Below are 14,880 nucleotides of genomic sequence, written 5' to 3'. Positions count from 1 at the left end.
GTATGTCGGATTCCACTTTATTGTTTCTCTTTAGCCAAGAAATGGCGTTGGGCCTATTTCTGTGCGCTGCATGAATACAGAATTAAGTAAACAAGAAAAAGTCAGGTACAAATAAATCTAAGCCGTAATGGAATTTTCGAAATGGAATTTCGCGTAATTTTTATCAACGGAGCATATGGTTCGTTATGCAAATTACAAATTTTTCATTGTATGTTAATACAGGAAGTACGCACTCACTTTTTCAATCTAAAATCACTGCCCTGACGTAACGTTATCGTGTCTAAGAACAATAATTGTGTTTATGCTGTTACAAATTAGAAAGAGTCAGTATAATAACATCAATAATCCATCGAGTTACAAGTGTCGACTTAACAGATGGTTACTAAGTCACATTTATCGTAAAGATTCTTACGTCTGCTGACATATGTTACATATACATATACTTTACATATCATAATACTCCTTACAAAACACACGAATAATCATGGCCGTTTTATCCAGTATCAACAAAATATTAAGTTTTATTCCTAGACGATGAGACAATTAGAGTGTCGAGTTCAGAGTTTATTCGAGAAGTCTGACACACAAACATGGAATATTTCACGACAATATCTCAGAATAAAGATAAAGACAGCAATTTCTTAAGATAAAATTCTTGCCCCAATTATCGATTAATACGTTAGATCTAAAAATGTGATATCGAGTGACAAGTAATACTACTCGATATTAGTATAATTCTATAGTAATATAGACAGATAAAGTAACTTAATTACGTGCTTATTGTTACTACTATAATGCCACATAATTATGATTCATTCGAAGATCTAGAAATTATGCTTAAAATTAAATTACTCGCGTTTTCGATACACCTGCCACAAGTGCTTTGCCAAATTTGTGAATTTCTTTCGCTTTAAGCGCCGTTTGTGCCAATAAATAATTCTTCTTTTTACCCCTACAAATTAGAATTTGTCGTTGACTATTCTTTTCAAAATCTGAAACTTGACTTTTGCTTAATAAAGAGTTTCAATGATGAATATTTAGTTGGAATTTGGTAAAGATATTTTTGCTCGCACGATCTAAATATACTTATTTTACAAAATGCAATTCCCCACACATGTTGTTCATTGTTAGTGACAAGTACTATATTTTTAGGCAAAAGGTGAGTCAAGAGCTATTTTCGAGATTGTTTCATTAGCACTTGCCGCTAGTAGATGGAATTCGCGGAGTAACGAAGTAGCCTAGTATATATGTATTTTCACGCAATACTTTCCTAAATTAGGCTTAGCACTTAAAACTTTATGTATTAGTGATTACTTGATGCTTACTTTAATACTTTAAGTATTAATAGTATATATATTAAAAATTTTTTTTTTTTTTTGGTGACGTGCACGTCATTTTTTATAATTGTTTTGTTTTATATCCGCATGTATTATTTATGCGCATATTTATGTCCATATTATTCCGCGCCGATTGCTGTCTTTATTGGTTGTCATTGTCAAAATTATCTCGCGTGAAATGATGCACGCAAAACTGATCAGATACTTATTCTTTCATGCAAATAAAATATGCTTTCGTAATTATCAGCCAAAGTGATTAAGTTGGGGAAATTCAAGATTGTTGACGGCTCGACGGGACTTCCGCGACAATCTATGTCGCCAATTATCGCGCAAAGACAACATAACACCGGCGTTAATCATAATTTTTCATATATGTATATCTAACGAGAAAGAAGCAAATCGAAGGAAACGTATCTTAAGAAAAATGCGTATAATCCAATATCCTAAAATAATACGCGTAGGCGTAGTCCGTATTAAAAAAAAAAGAAAGAAAAGCGCTTTTAGCACTCTCGTGTTTTTTTTTAACTTCTGGTAACCATGCATACCTAATATTTCTTCACGAAGGCAAAGTTTTATCAATACTTAGATCGGTATTTTATTCACGATAGCGAGAAATGTCCAGCATTTGCTACAGTTTGGGAACAAGCCAGCATGTAAACTGATCGTTGCGAATGATTGAAGATGCACTGTGTCTATTTCGATCACAGATTTCTTGATTGATCGAATGAAAGCTTCGGAAAAAATATTTTGTTCATGTTACGTTTAACGATGCGACATCATTCTTTCATTCGTTATAGCATAAGAGATGTAACATCGATACTTTCTTCGGACGTCCGGTCCGTTTTTACATTGAAGATGACGAACATTGATAAACTACAATGTTCGATCATCTACTACAATACTTCAGAGTCGCGACAATCCATAAGAAATTTGCGTTAATTTCACGCAAATAGAAAAATCTCACATTAAATGAATAACGTTAATTTTAGACGACTATTTCTTTACTATCGTAGACAAATTATGCATCGTCAGTTCATTGTCAAACTTTTTTTCACTTCAAATGTTAAGGCGTAATGCCTCCTGGCAATTGCAAGATAAATGAAACCAGCAAGATCAATGAAAATCGAAATAACAAGAATACAAGTAGAAGTAGAAATATTATCGCGAGCATTATGCGGAGCCAAATTTTGACAGCCAAAATCCCACTCGTGGGAAGTGTATTCTTAGAAGAACGTCAGTGAATGTGTCACGTGACATTGTAGAAGCACGCCTCCGCATCACGGCGTCGAGACGCCGATGACGCCGATGACGCCGATGACGCCGACTATTTAAGATGGACCTGCAAACTCGCGCCGAATCAGAAATCAACTCGACTCTGGAATCGTCTGGTGACCTTCAAGTAACCGATCGAATCTTCACGTTTCCACGAAAAGTACAGTAGCACTGTTCTCATTGTGTTTTCTCGCGAGTGTGTTTGTGTGTACCAGAATTCCCGCCGCGTCCCCATTAGTCCTAATAGTTCGTACAAACCCAATTATTCAACGTACAACTTACGGGTAGTCTTAGAATTACTTAAAAGTAACGTTAACCGTCTACTTCTCCACTTTTGCTTTTATTTTTAGATCAAAGTGAGCTTACGCGATACGTTTTGTGCGAAATAATCTTAAGCTAACGGTCCTTATGTCCACGCTCGCAAAAATCTCCCCCAGTTATTTCCGCGAACGAATGCGTGTGTTATCTACCTTAGTTGAGAAGCAAGAAAAAGTGACTGGGAAGCATTTTATCGCTAGTCACGTATTGTGCGACCGATATTTGTGTTTGATAGTCTAAACGCGCGTTTAGATGCGTATAATGGACCGTGTAGCGGAGATGAAGATGGGGGGAGAAGGGGGGGGGGGGGGCATGTATCTTTAAACTAGTACCTGTGCTATCTGCGATTAATCGTCATTGTTGTTCAGTCGCTTGGTTGGTCGATACTTAATTCCCAATAATCCGATTCAAGGTTGGACTTTCGCTTAACTCTCTACTTATGCGAATCTTATGCGAATAGACTAGCTTTACAATCTCTCTGTTGAGCTTTCGGGACTTTAATGGCTTATGACTAGCCTACTTTAATGGAGTTCTTCGAATTTTCTTTGAATTTTCGTGATGGATCGAGAGATATTTTGCCGCGATTGTAAAACCTAATGATCTTCCTTCGATCTATATCTTGAGTCGTTCGTAATATTTAATCGAGTCGCGTTTGGCTCTGCGCGCGAAAATTTTATGACGTGAGAGATGTTCATAAATTTACGGAATTAAGTATTTTTGTAGAATTGTCCCACGTGATGTGATAAGATTCGCTTAAAAATTTACCTAGCTCATCAAAGGGAGAAAATTTCAGTGAGAATGAAAAAGAATCGTACACATGTAACACTTAATGAGTGCCGTAGATAGCGAATGTTGATTTACATATACGCGGATCTAATAGCATTCTTAATCTAGACCTTAATCTAGACTTTAATCAGAGACCTTAATTTAGACCTTAATCAGAGACCTTAATTCACAATTTATTCCGTATTGATGATTAGCCTAAATTTTAACGACATGTAACGGTCGAGAAAATGGCTCTTATTGTGACATTAAATTTTAAATGCATGCGGTATCTCGCTAACGACGTATATCCACTCCGGAATGGATGACTCGGATTTTTGGTAAGTCTTCTGTATATTGAGGTGTACTTCGGCCGTCGTAGGATCATGTGATCAGGTTTACACTAAGATCATGTGTGCCTGTATTCGTCCTTGTTTATTAATAGTTTTACACTAGTCCGATATTACGTTCATTGCGCTTAATTACGCTTAATGTAGTAGTCTTAACTCGATTAATTATCCATGAGAATTAATTAGTTTTACTGCTTAAAGGCTTAAAATTAATTAAGTCTGCTGTATTGTAGAGAATTAATTATGCTGTACTGAATATGTGATTCGATTGCTGAACTGCCGTTCATTTACGCCTATTTCTCGCCCGAGACGTCTATACTTCATCCTCCTACGTCCTTCTTAATGCAGTTTTTAAATATTTTTTTTTTTTTAAAGATCGAGTAAAACACCGACCAACCATTACCGATTATTACGCTGATTTACAGATGTCGGTTGTGCCGCTCGTTTTTCGCGATTGGTGGGATGACATTGATCGCCCTGTCTCGCGGCTTTTGGATCAGCATTTCGGCACTGGTCTCCATCGAGACGACCTGATCTCGAGCCTCACCGGTCTCGGCTTAAATCGGCCCTCTCTACGCTCGATTTTCGGGAACACGTACTACCGACCGTGGAGGAACGTGATACGTCAGAACTCGAGTGGGTCCAGCACAGTTCAGCTGGACAAAGATAACTTCCAGGTACGATAATTTCTAGGCTAAAGCGATAAGATCAAAAATAAATTTGCATTCTCCGTGTTGCTTTTGTTGATCTCTACGATCTTTAATAAAATTTGAATAAAAAGTCTCGCAAATAAAGTCAAATTTTTTTATACTTAAAATTTTGTTTCGCCTTTACGAACCAAAATAATATAAAAGTGCCTTTTCGATTTAATATATTTATGGATATTTTGATCAATTTCTTTAATAGTTTTTCTGAAAGATAAATTTACTTGATTGAGACAGTTAATAATTTGTATCCAAATGTCTTATTAATCAATATTGAAATCATGTGTTTTGCTTTTTTAATATTAATATGTGGTTTATTCGAAAGAATATTGCCAAACTGTTTTTGCTTTCTTTGGTATTTGAGCTAGTTTTATTTTTCTCTATCTTTATATTTATTATTTGTTCCCATATTCACTAAATATCATAAATTTATTCAGTTTATTGTTTCGAGAAATTGCAATAGAAATTTTTAGATCAAAATAGCCGAAAATATGCATTTCTAAATGAAGCATGATTATGCTCCATTTTACATGACATTACTGTATTTTTCATCATTTTGTCACCAAACGATTCATTGCATCGTTTTCACATTCGTGGTAAAACACAAAAAATGGCTTCAAGTTATGAGCTTTACATTGCAGGAAAAATTTTGCTGGTACATCACTTGCTACTACTGTTTATTTGCTATTACTATTATTATTTGTCATCTTGATGACTATTTTCCCAAAATGCGCGTTTATGTTGTTTAATTTGGTTGTATCCAGGTTGTTAGATTTATTCAACTTCAAAATATCTTTTTGAGTTGAAAATCGAAATAATATGTATGTTTCTATTTAAAAGACGCTAATAGTTGATTTTGGCTTGTCTTTTTTTCGTAGAGTTGTTAATAATGTTCTTTTGTCAGAGAAATATTAAAAGCTTAGATAAAGATATATTAGAGGGCGGAAGTACTGCATCGGTCCAATTCCGTCTTTCGTAGGATTCTGCAGCAGGAAAGCTAGCAGAACCCTACGAAAGAAAGGAATTGGCCGGAAATTATTTAGAACTAATAAAAGCTCAGAAATTCAATGTTTCTCTCTTATATAGTAATTGACTGAATAATAATAATCGATAACGTAAATCGACAATAAAACTGTAATTACTTATCAATTAATTTATAATTCGAATCACTCCGCTAATTTCGCTTCAACAAATTTTGTTATTCTAAATTGCTTTTTTCAAATTTTTAAAAGTCTTTAGGCACAAATTTTTATACGATAAGATGCTTTTTCGAAAAATTGTAGTCTGAAAATACGTCAAATAAGAAACTATTCAAGATATTTTTTTCTTATTAAATGTGCGTTCATTCGTTTAATCTGACTGGAGTGCGACAAGAAAACGTAAACAACGCAGCAACGCGCGTTAAAATTACCACGGAATATTCCAAACGCGAGTGATTCAACGTATTATTTTTAGACGTGCTTTCAGCGTATTTTTATTCTTTAATAATACCACAGAACCGCCTACGACTATCCCATAATTTTTCGAGATTACGAAAAATTATGCAATAGTCGTCGCGGTTCTGACGCAATCAAATGATTAACGATTTAAAAATGTAATTTACGTATTTTAAAAGTTCAAAAAGTCGCGATTCAAGGTGATACGTAGGCAATTAATGTCTAGATTTAGCACGCGGTGCAAATACGATTATCTTACGCTGCAGTTATATATTCTAAAATATATAGATAAGTCAAAAATCGGTCGAATGCTCTGGTGTCGCGTCTGCAAGTATCGCGAACAAATTAGATCGCTTGATTCAATTTACAGGAGATGTCCTACTTTTCCAAAAAAATTCCACTACGTGGAATTATTAAAATTATAACGATGCTTTGTTCACCGTTTTGTTAAACTCTTTTCATTCGTCAACATTCGGTGTTCGAACTGGATAAAACGCCCGCGAGGTCACTACCCCTCGATCACTATAGATCGCTTAATTATTTACTACAGATCTACTGTAACTTAGTAACTCGACAGTAATATCAATTATTATATTACATAAATATGTAATGACAAGTCATCCAATAATTTCAAATTCATGAATATACGCACGCTATAAGTACGTTTTATTTGTATGAGGATGTGTGTCCTGACACGCCTAAATTCATGAATTCGCACAAGTTATTGGGCTGTTATAATGTTATGTTATGTTTATCTTATCGCATGGAAGATCGATGATACAACAGCGAGTGAAACAACCAGTTATTGCGTATACAACTTAATCACGATCAGAGGCGACGGTCTTTCTTTTCGTAGTGATTATCTATGAATAAAGTTCCGGGTCTAAACGCTCCTAAACTCATGAATTCGTACGTCGATGTATCAAATTACATTTGCTATTGTTTTATTTTTGAAATATTTTGACTTGTCTGACAGTCTTAAATTCATGAATTCAAGATTATTGCCTCAATTACGTTGTAATTATATTAACTTTCGGTCGGAGAAATTCGATGATGCAATAGCAGCAAGCGGTATATAATCGGTTACATGTAGTACAATTTGCCATGCATAACCGATGAGACACGACTTAAAAACACGATCTTTTTAGTGGTTCTTTGCTCTTGTTTTTAGTGTTTAAAGCTCGAGCTCTAAAAACAATATTCACGTTAAATACAAAAAGCTTTGAATGATATTCTACGAAAAAAGTACCATATATATGTATATATATATATTTATATATAATAAATGTATAGTTTTCTTATTATCTTCTAGCGAAAAACGAGTAGCGGCGAATCGTAGTTAGATTTCGAAATCTAGAAAAGTCGCGGAAGATAACTGACGGAATATATAATGGGAGTGATATGCGGGAATGACGAAAGGGCGCATTCGTAAGAAAAAAAGGGAAAAAAAGGAAAAAGAAAGAAAGGGAAGAAGTAAGGAAAAAAAGGGTGTAGAAAAGGTGTGAGGGGAAAAGGGTTAAAGAAAATAAATCAAAACGTTGCGGGCAAAGACTCTATATCTATACAGTAGATTTAAATCTTATTTTTTCAAAGGGAATGAATTAATTGCGCGGCCATTAAAAGTAGAAGTAAGCAGAGATGAAAGCAAACGCAAAGGATGGGGAAAAAACTCAACGCCCGTTAGGGGGTGGCTAAAAAACGAACGAAAAATTCTGAACACCAGAAGCCCCGAAAAACTAATGGCTGCATCTGCTGCAACTAACCGCTGTCTCTACCGCTGTGCATCTATACGCCGCATAACCGCCTGATAATTATGCGATCACAGACGCGACGCGGAATCAACTGAGGCGGCAGCTCGACTTTCGACGGCCGGGTTGATGACGCTAATAAGGTGTTCGATTGGGACTATTTTCGTTCGACGGGACAGGGTGTTTTTCTGCACCTCCCTCTCGACGAGGGAGGGCGTGTAAATGAATCGGATCAAAGAAACGACTTTTCTCTTTTTTCTTTTTTTGTCGGTTAAACAATTTTTTAATCTCTTTTCTTTTTCTTTGAGAGACGCCGTTATCCTTCGCCAAAGTGCTCTATGAAAGATACGCGTATCAAAAGAGGACGATCGCGCTGCACGATCTTCGGTCAGTCACGCTAGTTTCGGAATCTTTATGAAATCACAGTTTTACCACAGTTCTCGTTTTACCTCCCCTTCTTTAATCTTTTTTTGTTGTTGCTTTCTGTTTAATTTTTTTATTATTTTTACTCTTTATTCTCTTTCCGTGATATTTTTCCTTACGCGGTCGTGCACGGTTTGCCTGCCACAGATTTGAAGTAACTCCTTATTCTGTTCTGTTTTTCAACGATGTTATGTTCGAAGTCGCACGTGAGAAATAGCGCGCAGCAGCCACGGAATAAAGTATGCAACCGAAAGAGTGGATATATTGTATATTTATCGTGTTGCGCTCTTAGTCAGTCTTGTTCGATGGAAGAACCGAGACTTGGTAATATCACCCTGATGGGCCGTGGTGCCCCCCTCTCGTAGGGGGCACAGTTCAGGTAAACAAACCCCAGGCCCCGGTTCTTCCGGCTATAATCTCTATACAAAAATAAATGCTTTTTGAATTACCCTCAACAATAGAATTGTACAAAATGGCTTTTGTCCTTTTTTTTTTTTTAACTCTCTTATACGGAACTCTTTTTATCCCTTTATTTGTACAAAGTATGTCGCTCTGCGCGCAGCACTCGAGTCGACCGTTTACGGACTGATTCTCCGTAAAACCGTCCTCCCCTTCTTCTACTCCTTTTTTTTGATACTATTTTCGAAATGCACAGCCAATCATCCTCCGCTAATTTTTTTTCGCGCTCATCAAACTCCGGGATCACGCAGGATCACTCGGAAAAGTTCGGCTCGCTCGCCCTACTATCTGTCGGTCGTTGAAGTTTTTTTGCGCTCTACATCGGATATTATTTATCGTTTTTATTTTTTTTTTTTTTTTGCTTTTATGGTTTATAATTTTTCTCGCTTTCGTTGAAACAAGCCGCCAGCCGCGGAAAGAATCGGCCACCGCGGTTGCGACCGATCGCTCTCAGCACGACCGACGTGCTCGCGATAAATAAGATCACCTACTTGTATGTATGCTCGTTTTTGGTCGTTAAAAAAAAAAGAACAATCTCACACAAGTAGGTGCGCCTAACAACTACATCGTCCCGGTTTACTTTTTTGCCATAATGCTTAATAATTTAAAGAGATGCGGAAGATTACATATGAAAAGATCGAAAAATTGAAACAAAAAACGCCTTTTCAAAGCGCTTATTTGACAATCGAGACGAATCTACAACGTTGGCCAAAATATCATTTTTCTCTCGGCGGAAACTTCAACAACCGATTCTGATCGGCGAAACCGGTCCCGGCGACTCCCTAACGCGGAAACATCGAAGAATGAATATAAATAACCGGGCGAACGAAGCACTCCAGGTGGTTCGCCGAAACGGTTGTGCGTAAGAATTCTGTTTTAGTATAATCAAGAGTATGTATTATAAACGTTGGAGATCCCCTCTCGGAGGAGAATTTGGTTAACCAGAAAAAAGAAAATTAATCGCTAATTTGCGATGCAAAAAAAAAAGAATGGTAGGACTTATTGCTCAAAACTCGACCATCTTGGAGTAAAAGCTCCCTCAGGAGTGATCGATACTTAACTTTCGCTCTATGGATGCATAGTCGGGACGATAGTGCGTTTGCAATTTTCCGTATGATCGCTCTCAGAAGAATGCGAAATTTCGGTCCCTGATGATGCTGCTCTTGGAAAGAGGATCCTGAACAGGCTAATGATACGTATTTCCGGGGCCTCCTCGCGGGGCCGTGCTCTTTGATCCGCAGGTGATACTGGACGTGCAACAATTCTCACCAGACGAGATCACAGTGAAGACGGTCGACAACCACGTTATTGTTGAGGCCAAGCACGAGGAGAGGCAAGACGAGCACGGCTACATCAGCAGACACTTCGTACGCCGATACGTCCTGCCTCCGTCACACGACCTCTTCAATATCACCTCGACCCTCTCCTCAGATGGTGTACTAACTATCACGGCGCCTACAAAGGTACGCTCGATCGAGCCGAGTTCCGCGTTAACATCCACCCGGTCTGTTCATTCGCGGACACTCGACCGCGAACGAACCCTTCTCTCTCTCTCTATCTCCTTCTCTCCTTCTCTCGCTCTTTCTCCCTCTCTCGTCTTTGTTATGGTTGATGCGGCTTACGTTACATGTTTGATTTTTCACTTTTCGATTCTCGTGCCCAATGTGCTGTCTCAGTGTGCAGTATTAGAGGAGGCAGATGATGCCGACGATTTTGGATCAAACTACGAGTCTGCTCTAAACTACAAAACAGAACATGTCTCGTTAACGTACGAAATTCAGCATGCAGTATTTTGCATGGACGAGGCACATTTGTAGTTTCGTTAAATTTTATAGTGTACGTCAATTTTAACTGATTTTTCTGAAACTCGGCAATATTATGCAAAAACGAAAGTCAATGAATCGCAAAGGAACGATGAAGACATAGAACAGTTTCTTATCTTGATATTTAAACCCATTAATTCTTGGATTTAAAATTGCATTTACGGTGAGTTTCAAAAATCAAATTCTATTAAAATCGATGACACTAAGCTGACAGTCGAGTGTTCCTCATCAGAAATAGTATTTTATAACTTTTTGTTATTTCTGTATTATTTCTTTTATTATTATTTAGGCGCGCTTGTTCGATATCATTATAATAAATTTAATTTATATAGTATACTCGAGCGCAAAGAATATCTTCAATTAATTAAATGCCTAAATGTTTAATCTTTTTTGCAGTGGTCATAAAACATAAAAGTTAGTTTTTTATTGTCTGCGAAAAGACCTTTTTTTCACGGTCATCATAAAAATAGCAGCTTCGAAGCCGCTTTTGTTTCTTACACTATGCCTCCTATTAATCTTAACCATTATATTTTTAAATCTTCTAGTTCATTATTCATAAACGTAATCCTATTATAACTTAATGCATAATATATCATCGTCTCTTTAAACATATACGCTTACCTATATTTCGAAGTTCTCTTCTCATGTTTTGCTCAAAGTGTGAAGGAATTTCAAACTCTAATTACGCCTGTTATCGTCACGTACGGATTGTTCAAGCACCGACCCCGTAGGGTGCACTAAAAAGAAACATAACTCTCATAATTCGCTTATCAGGTAATCTTTATATTTTGTTCACGTTTTCAGAACGTGACGCCGGCTGGCACAGAAAGAGTGATCAACGTTGTGCAAACGGGAATACCAGCTGCCAAGCCGGTTCCCGTCGAAACAGCAACAACTACGACCATTACGAACGAGTAAAAATTTACTGTCTGAAATTTTCATTCCTATTTTGTTTGTTTGATTTCTCGATTTTATCATTTTATGTAATGCGATAAAAAAATTTTGTAAAATAATGTAATTGTGTCTTTGGCAATATTTCTTTAATATTTATAAAAAAATATAAATGTAAAAATATAATTCTTTAGCACATTATATAATTATATCTCTCTCTTTTTATATAAAAATACCATAATATATAAGAATTATTACACTTCCTAGAGTTGCGCAACTTGCAGCAAAAAATCAAATTTTACTCAAAATTACTAACATGTATGTATTAATTTCAATTTTATAGTTTAACTGATTCTCCTTTTTTATTTCCAATCAGTAAGCAGTTTAACCATAGTATACATTATTATTGTCAAAAAAAAAACCAAGTCTGATACAAAAAATTAATGTTTTTTTTTAAATATATAACCAGAATTAAGAAATTATCAATTAAAAAAGATCAAATTGCTAAATGTTACAATACAATTTGTACTGTACTCACTTCTTTTAGTATCATCATATATTTTAATTGTGCTTATATTAACAGTTACAATAAATAAATCATTTTTTACAATTCTCTGTTACTCATCACAAAAGATAGCTGAGATCGATCACGACATCAACCATCTGTATTGATAAATTATGAATGATAGTTTCTATTACTTTTACTACATTAACACATTGACTCACATCAAACTTTTGTGAATAACATACATTATTTTGATATAGAAAAGATTATTAGAGCACCATATCAGTTTAAATAAATATTAATCATAATTTATATATATGTTTAGTTAATCCACATTCATTAAGGAGTAGCACCAAAATTTTTTTACACATTATAATTATTCTATTTGTAAAAAAAACATTTACAGCAGTTATTTCGAGTTCACAATCTCAATTAAAATCAATGTGTTAAGAGCTTAAACAATCGCATATTACTTCAGCAAATATAAAAGAAATAAAAAAACCCAATTAAGGGAATACCTACGGTAAACTGTCGCGCTCCGCACCTGGTGCCCGCTCGCCTACATTTTCCTGTGCCGGCGGTCTCGACGAAATAAGAAGCCGAAGTGTGTTACACTGATGGTGAGGGGTGAGGGGGTCTTCGGGTGTTCGCTGCGTCCAAACTGAACCAGGGTTTATTTACGAATGCGCCGAGACGGGCCGGCCGGCCGCCTTTTATAGGCGCGTGCGTGCGGCGTCGCAGCGCCGAGAAGCTTCTAGAGAACCGGCGGCGTCTGCTGCGCATAATGCGCAATTGCATGCGATCGATCGTTTCAGGCCCTAGCTGGGCCTGGTTCCCTTCGCAATTACGATATTCGGCATCGCCGTGATGAGATCTACCGACCGGTTTATTTGCCGGTGAGTTTTTTGCCTACTACGTCGTAGAAATCAGCAAATGCCGAGTATTGATCGGCCCGACCAGCGGGTCGACGGGATTTCTGGCACGTTCGCTCAGCCTGGGTCCCACCATACCGCCCAACCCACACAAGCAAACGCCGCCGTCCCCCGCCGCATCCGCTGCCGTTAACATGGTCAACCGGTATGTGATATAATACTGCCTGCATATACGCTAGAATAATCTTCCTACTGATCTTGTGAGGCTTGTGTGTATATCGCCGATTTGTTTTGTAACTCGAAAAACCTGTAAGAAACAGATAAGAAAGATTCTATTATATAGTGAAGTTATTAATAAAGTTATGTGGTGGGCCTTTTCAAAAGTGTGGTGTGTTCGGAGCGACCTTGATTCGGCTTACTTATGTTTTCGCCATTCTTTTTATATGAGAAGTTTAAGTGTGCGCGTATAGATGACTGTTTATGTCGATTAGAAGATATTACAGATGTGACAGAAGTCATATTATTCTTTGTATACATGTGATAATGAGGATTCTGTTATCGCTGGAAACGAGGTCACAATTTTTAGCGAATAGATTAGAGAATTGTTTTTGAGAATACTTTGTGGATGTTAATGAAGGGGGATTGGGTGGAAGAGGGACATCGTGATCTAACATTGCGAAATCACGTGCGTGCGCCGCATCAAAATGTTGAGCGTAGTTTCTTCGGTTACGGTAGGATTTCCTACTGCGCAGCAGCTCGAGTTGACCTTCTAGCCGTTCCGGTGTGGTTTTTTTATCAGTTCTCGAGGCGAATGACAGCTATTTTTACGAGATTTTAAGGCGCGGTTTCGAGGCTTGAGTAGCCACGCGAAGCAACATGTTTGCAAACACACGAAAGCCGGGTTGACTCATGCATGATACGACGATAACGTGAGAGAGTAATTTCCATGCAAATGCGAAGTTGCCAGCGACAATTAAAGAGACAAACATTACGCAACTGTCACCAGCCCGCCTCGCATTAGCAGATGTGAGCTATGGAAAGTTTGCTCAAAAAGATGCGCAGTTATAGAAAAAGTTAATCTGCGTTCATACTGAGAATCGTAATGGACTCGACATATGATCATTAAATTATACACCAACCAAAATGTCCAATACACAAAAATAGCAATACAAGTAGATTGCATAATATTACGTTCGCTTCTCTTTTGGCGTATATCATGTACCGCTCTATCGATTTCCTTTTCATATCGCTCGTTAGCCCGACTAGAATGTATTTCAGCCCGACAAAGGTCGCTCTTCTGTTAGTAGACACAATTAATGCAATTTTATTCAAAAGTACATAAGGGTCGCGCGCCAGATACTTATCTTTCCCTTGCAAGATTTTTGTAGGTCGCTATAACAACGGCCGGCGGATTAAATTCAACGGAAGGGTGAACGGAACTACTCGTATATACTTCATACAAATATGCACAATGTACCGTGCGATACCTCGTTACATTCAGGTGTCATTCAGAACGGCGTAATGAAATGCGAAGGTAGACGGTTGCCAACATAGTTGTATTAAACGAGAACTACGTGATGATCTGTGGGAACTTTCTCAACGACATCTCTTTTCCCAATCTCGATGAAGCGACTTGTTTGAACGATGATTATTTACAGTTAGCAAACACATTGCTAGCAAAATGAGTTGCACTTGATAAGTTTTCCCAGCGAAGTATTCTTTTCCAATTTCAATGGGTCACTGGAACAAATTAATTTGCAATTAAAAAATCAAGAACACATTTCTCTTATCTTAAGAAAGCAACTAAATAAAACGAATCTACTTACTTTTAGTATTAGACTCCGGCTATGAAAGATGTATGCTTTGAATATTCTATTGTAAGTCGTTTATAGAGCATGCTCCTTGCAACTAAATTTAGAATACGCGATATAGATGCAAATCTCTACATATATGATTTTGTATTCTCATCATAAGTAATGA

At 37.0% G+C, this 14,880-nt stretch overlaps 1 protein-coding gene and 1 long non-coding RNA gene across 3 annotated transcripts; one reads left to right on the top strand and one right to left on the bottom strand.

The window, feature by feature from the left end:
- Position 1: 1 nt before the first annotated feature.
- Positions 2-12,747, bottom strand: LOC105676673 (uncharacterized). Its single transcript, XR_001101424.2, has 3 exons — positions 12,551-12,747; positions 11,254-11,369; positions 2-10,550 (listed from the first exon to the last, which is right to left on the bottom strand). It is a non-coding gene; the product is annotated as an uncharacterized lncRNA (long non-coding RNA).
- On the top strand, positions 2,629-11,729 carry LOC136996946 (protein lethal(2)essential for life-like). Of its 2 annotated transcripts, XM_067358120.1 has the most exons (4): positions 2,629-2,769; positions 4,465-4,716; positions 10,051-10,272; positions 11,437-11,729. In XM_067358120.1, the coding sequence occupies exons 1-4, from the start codon at positions 2,671-2,673 to the stop codon at positions 11,548-11,550; spliced, it is 687 nt and encodes a 228-aa protein (XP_067214221.1). In that variant the 5' UTR covers positions 2,629-2,670; the 3' UTR covers positions 11,551-11,729. The 2 variants fall into 2 exon arrangements, with proteins under 2 accessions (XP_067214221.1, XP_067214217.1); XM_067358116.1 differs by lacking the exon at positions 11,437-11,729 and having other exon boundaries at positions 10,051-11,148.
- Positions 12,748-14,880: the final 2,133 nt, after the last annotated feature.

Source organism: Linepithema humile, chromosome 1 (genome assembly GCF_040581485.1).
Source record: "Linepithema humile isolate Giens D197 chromosome 1, Lhum_UNIL_v1.0, whole genome shotgun sequence".
In the NCBI taxonomy this organism is placed as follows: domain Eukaryota; kingdom Metazoa; phylum Arthropoda; class Insecta; order Hymenoptera; family Formicidae; genus Linepithema; species Linepithema humile.
Note: the sequence above shows the minus strand (reverse complement) of the source record. Positions and strands in the feature narration are given on the sequence as shown.